Source organism: Convolutriloba macropyga, chromosome 2 (assembly GCF_964194025.1).
Source record: "Convolutriloba macropyga chromosome 2, txConMacr16.3, whole genome shotgun sequence".
Taxonomy (NCBI): domain Eukaryota; kingdom Metazoa; phylum Xenacoelomorpha; order Acoela; family Convolutidae; genus Convolutriloba; species Convolutriloba macropyga.
Window position 1 is genome coordinate 33,337,036 of NC_134469.1, and position 6,000 is coordinate 33,343,035.

The 6,000-nt window shown below is 35.0% G+C and overlaps 1 protein-coding gene across 2 annotated transcripts in view; it reads right to left on the reverse strand.

The window, feature by feature from the left end:
• The window catches only part of LOC142358616 (centromere/kinetochore protein zw10 homolog), a 75,157-nt gene extending 69,759 nt beyond the window's left edge, over positions 1–5,398 (reverse strand). The window contains exons 1-2 of one of the 2 annotated variants that reach the window (XM_075410062.1): positions 4,877–5,398; positions 3,880–4,039 (exon numbers count right to left, since the gene is read on the reverse strand). In XM_075410062.1, the coding sequence (XP_075266177.1) occupies positions 3,880–4,039; positions 4,877–5,168 (452 nt within the window). In that variant the 5' untranslated portion in view covers positions 5,169–5,398. Of the gene's footprint in view, positions 1–3,879 lie in introns of both variants that reach the window. The other variant, XM_075410061.1, reaches the window with a different exon arrangement.
• Positions 5,399–6,000: the final 602 nt, after the last annotated feature.

A 6,000-nucleotide genomic window follows, 5' to 3' on the forward strand; every position in this document is an offset into this window, starting at 1 on the left:
ACTGTTCATATGGATATAATGTTTTAGTTTTACACCCAAATATCTTTGCCATTTGATCCAGAGGCATAGCTAATTTATAACTATCAAAGAATTTAAGACAACCAATGCTAAACATCTTAGACTTACCAGCAGCTAGAGGTATGCTATCTACTTTTCTTTATCATTATTCTGTTTAAAGAGTTCACTATATAGTAGATTGAAATCACAACCACTACCATTATGGAATATCATAGGAATGAAGTTTTGTTGTTTGTATCTCAGATTACACATTTTACATGCTGGTCCTCTATATTTACCAGTTTCATGACAGTGATCTCTTACTTTATTAATACATGTTTTACCAAATATATGACAAGTGTTATTGGTTTCATGATATAGTTTATCTTCTTTATTAAATATCATCTTTTCATTACGCTTGATATTATTCTGTTTCTATTTCTAATAGAACTCTAGCAAATCTTTTGATACAGTCCAAAGCAAAGCAGTATTTGAAATTACCTTGCCAGATGTAACCCAGACTTATTGGTATGTGTTCAGCTATTACATATTTACAATTGTTAAATGTTACACCAATGACGCAACATTCTATATCGGCAGTTATAATATTTTCTATATTCTGACGTTTATGTTCATTTATAAAAGTAATATGTTTCTTCTTAGGACAAACAATCTCTGGTTTGAAAGAGTGGCCACATACATGATTGTCGTACTTAATTTGAGAGTTAAACCAATATGTACTTCTATCACAGTAATAGAATGTGTGTTGACACTTATTCGCTCTTTCTATCAAGTTTTCTATGTTTTTAATTAGAGCGCAGTGTTCTACTCCAGAATTTTCCCAAACTAATATTCTGACATCTTTTCTATCTTTATCAAAATCATCCACTGGTTTAAACAATTCTACTTTGCCCTCACCACGAGGTGTGTATACCCAAACATTAAAATTGTACAATTTCTGTATTCTTGATATATAAGCAAAGTCATCTTCATGTTGTTGTCTTGGTTCAATTAGACTATTTACATATTTACTTTCTCGAGTTGCATCGTGTGGGGCGGGATGTAGCCAAGCAGTTATAGTTAGTTGTAAGCAATTATATTTATAACTACATATATTTAATTTTGATTTAGAGTTTTTGAGATCGTGAGGTAAATCTATATAACTACCAATAGATGTTTTAGCTGGTTCAATGTTCAACTGAATACTTCTTATTCCAAGAAACTCAAAGTCATAGTCATAAACCTCAAATATTTCCTTTTCAAAGTTTAACCAATGAGTGAAGTCTCCATTTTCATATATTGCGTTATTAATAATATAGTCAGTGTTGAAAAAAATTTAGTAGTTTTAACTTCTTCTTTGGTTCCCTTCTCACACTCGGCTGTGATCTTATATTTAACTCTTAGTTTTACGAAATTGGTAAGTTTTTAATTTCTTCTAAAGAGTTATTAATAGCTTTATCTATATCTTCAATGTAATTTCCAGCTTCATCAGTAATAAAAAAACTTTCATGTTCTAGCTATAGTTTACATCAAAGTATTCTGTGTTTTCTGGATACTTACTATTATGACTATATGAGTGAGTAGTTAGGGCTGTTTTATTTCTAAATTCTGCATGACATTCTTTACATTCATACTTAATTCTGGTGTAGATACTATCTTCAGTTTTAGTTTTAGGTTCAGTGGGTTTAGTTTTAATAATATCTTTGGTGTTATCTTTAGTTTTAGTTTCAGTTTTAGTTTTAGTAGAAGGTTTGGGATAGATAAAGTCTTATCTGAATCATACATCATCTCCGAAGTTTTAGCTGGGGGTTCAGTTATAGCCCCATCTTCATCAGAACCAAACATTTTCTCTAACAATACTTTATGTTTAGAATCATAAGATTGATGCCTTTATAAATCCTTCTTTGTTTCAAAGGATAAATTACAGACGTCGCAGAAATTCACATTGCTGCTAGTTGAGTGAGACATGGTGTATTTAATTAGGGAAAATTTTGGAAAAAATAATTTTTCGTAAATGAAAAACGAAGTGCGATAAGTGTAAAAATAAGCATTGGAAAGAATGTTGTAATGATTGCAAAGAGTTAGAATATTGTTGTTATATATGCAAGGATATAGTTAAAGTAAAAGATTATATCAAACATTTAGAAGAACATTATGTTAATCCAAATCAATATCTAGAGTGTAATATGTGTAAAGTTTATAAGCATACTTCTTTCTTTAGGTTTAGAAATGGAAGATGTAGATTGTGCATCTATCTTAATAGATATAGATTCACGCATACTGGAAATCAGTTCAGAGAGCATGTTTATAAATATAATATCGGTGAAGCCAGGGGCTCTGCTCTTGGTGTATAAGATAAGCACAAGTAGAGTTATTTTATATAAATATTAGCAAAATTTAAAATTTATAAAAGAGTTAAGCTGGTTTTTTGTTCAAGTTTATTTTCCCAAGTTGGTTGTACGTGCGTGTTACACGGTCTCACTAGTTACACTAGTATCTGGGATCCGTCCACCGGAGTCGGTGGGGATAGAACCCGAACTATCCCTCTGATAATGGATAATTACCAGCTTAACTCGATTTTAGTGAATTGCACTAAGTGAGACAGGAAATGATAGTTTTTAATTGTATATGCATGGGAAAATAGAGTAGTGGATAAAACGAGGGTTACAGTTACCAGTACAATTAGGATGAGACGAATTGGGCTGGTGGCTGTAACCCCCGTTTTATCCATTACTGTTTTGGCTCCATTTGCTACTGGGGTTTGGATAAAGAGCAGAGAATTGTGCGTGGCCTACCATCTGAGCAACAGACTAATGTGGTCTCAAATTGGAAGGACTCTGGAAATCAGTCGAGACGTGAAACTGAAGCTTGGCCGCAAGTCAAAAAGGAACAATTTGAAGTCGAGCAGGGTTTCAAAGGAACAAAAGCAGAAAGTTAAGGACGGTAAATAGTTCATTTATTTGATTGATCAATTTTCATAACTAGATAATAACTAGATAAAATAATAACTTATTGCTTGATTGCATGTTACCAAAAAATGACACACTAAAGGACTGACAATCATTGCCTAACTGATTTTCACTGATTGTGTGCATGTTAGGAACGTGCTGCTAAGCCGCTAAAGAAGCGTCGAAACCAATCTAACGAGATCAAGCCGACTGAAGGCCTCCGTAGCAGCTTGACACTTAGGAAGTTTTCGCATTTATAACAAGCATGTTTGTGCTTTATTTGAACTCAACGCTGCTATAATTCAAAGTTTATTTAGCACGGTCGGGTAGATGATAGCGCCTGGACACAGTCGATTTCTCATTTTCTCTTTAGTTTTTGAAAAATTCAAGAACGAATTTTGGCACGGTTTTGATAACATTTACTGCATCTTTGACCAACGAGAAAACAAACTAGATTAAGAAATTCCCCTCCCCTCTTCTACAAAAACTCCCACTATGTGCCGCCTAAGTGTCCTTGTGCCTCAAATGCAGAGGACGGAACTCCTTAAGAGAGCGAAAACGATTTTCCTTAGATTTGATATGTCAGCAGAGCTATCCTCTGTTCCAGCAGAGAGCTTCGATGCCAGTTTTTTCAGCTCATGAAGCTGATGGCCCAGCACCAGTCCATGCAAAGGCAAGTAGACAAAATGTTGCTTTCTCAACATCAATTATTCTTCGTTCATATTTGTTGTTTTTAATGAACTGTTGGCTAAATTTTTCTTTTTTTCTTTGTCGGCTAAACGCCCGGTCGGCAATTTTCCTAGCACCGGGCCGTTAACTCATGCCATTCAAAATTCATTTCCTTGTAATTTAAAAATTAGGGATCTCGAGAGAATTCATAAAAAAGTTGTAAGAAGGCACAATTAGCTTTAGCAAATCAAAATGCGGAACCAACCTGACATGGACACGAGGTAACGTTTCCAACTTCCTTTGTATAAACTGAGAATTCTCCTCGTTCAATGACGGCATTGATCTGCCGTTGGACAATTTTACTGGAATTTCACCAATAACGATACGTTTATTCTCATAGGCAATGCTAATTTCTGCTAAACCGCCTAAAATTAAATTGCGTCCATCAGCTAAAGAGAAATAAATAAAATTCTGTGCAAATTTTTTATTCAATGTTTGGTCAAACTCTTCAAAACAATTTGCCTTTTCTGTAACTTTGAGGTCTAATAACACGTTCTCGCACTTTCGTAGTGCATCATAATCATAGTTATCTAATTCATTAACTGTTTTTGGTATTTTCTTTTCTAAAATTTCGGTAATTATTAACATAACGAGATCATTGCCAAAATTTTCCCCGAGATAAACTTTTTCGATAAATGATACACCGGTATGTTGATAGCATAAGAATGTACGGTTTAGGCAAGAAAATAATAATTCTACGTAGGTCAACATCTCTTTTAAGTTCAGATCATGGCTCGTTGTCTCCAGAAAGAGGTCCATTGAAGCAAAGTTCTCGCTGACTTTAAGTTTGTAGGAACTGCAAATGCATTTAAGAGCCCTATAAATCTGTTCTCTTAAAACAATAGCGACATCTTTGAAACAATCGGTGTTCTCCACGATCCTAATGAGAGACTTCGTTTTATCTTCTGGTAGAGCTAACGAAAAGACAAAGTTCTCTAATGAACAAAAATTTTGGAAGGTTTTGAGCATCTCCTTGGAAAAATCTCGTCGAAACTCTGCTACCTTTATCCCAATATCAATGCACAAATTAGATTCCCGTAGATGTAATTCAAAGCATGAAAATTCGTGTTGACATTTGATAAAACCTGAGGCTTCTTCCAGTTTACCGTGCTTCAATAATTCGCAATATTTATGATGTAAAGAAAGACATTTCAAATAGTTCTCCAGGGAACGGGTAATACTTGAAAGAAATTGAGCTTTACTATATTTATTTTCTGTAGATTCTGCATGAACTTGAAAGTTCGGTCGCAAATCGTTTTGTACTTTAAGAGAAATGGAATCAATCTCCTGGTTTACAATAGTGAGCTCCTGAAGCAGTGAGGTTGTATCGTGTACAAGATTCAGACGATTGCCAAGCATCATAGTTGATTTCTCTGTGATATCCTCTTTTAGGTCGGCTATACTGGAATCCCATGAGGCAATCTGCTCCTCGCCCGAAAATGTACCCACTTCACAATCAAAATCAAGCATTAAGCTATCAAAACTTTCGTCCATTTCTGAAAGTTATCACAGCTTCAGATAATAATTAGACTTTTTCACATTTCAGGACCCCTTGCCCGGTGGAATGAAATCAATTTAACTACCTTCTATTTAACCACCTACTGCCCTCCGTAATTTTCGTTTTGCGCAACCGAGTTCGCAACCATGTAGTTAATTCTGAACGAAGACTGCAGGGAAAACTTGCCAAACTTTCTGAAAGGCAAGACAAACCGCTAAGAGCATCTAGATAATATCATTTTGCCGGGATTCGTCAGGGACCTGCTCGCTTTTGGTCCAAAGCATCCAATAAGGGACAAGATTAAAGAGTTGCATCTCTTGGCGGACATAGACAGTTTGATAAGAAATCTGCGTCAGAACAATGTACCAGGTGAAAAACTGTTCGAAATTGAGGCGGCAGCAAAAAGGTACTCAAAAAACATCAGAGAAACACCTTTAGATAGAGCATTAGCAAAAGTGCAAAAATATCTGCGTGACAACGCCCTGATTTCTGTTCCTTTTGTTAAGGGGGTAGGGTTTTGTGTTATGAAAAAGAGCACGTACGCAGAAAAAATGGAAAGTTTTAGATTGCGAACAGTTCCGAAAACTTGAAAAGAATTGTGATAAAATCGTAATGAAAAATGAAAAAGAACTAAACAAAGAACTTTTGGATATGAGGAAAAAAGGGAAGATACCGGTTAAGGTTTACGAAGCTTTAAGGTCCACAGGAGCGCAACCGGCAAGGTTGTATGGCTTAGCTAAAGTACACAAAAAACCCCTTTGAGACCTGTTCTCTCTATCCAGGGAAGTTGTTACCATAAACTTAACAAGTTTCTAACAACCTTTTTCC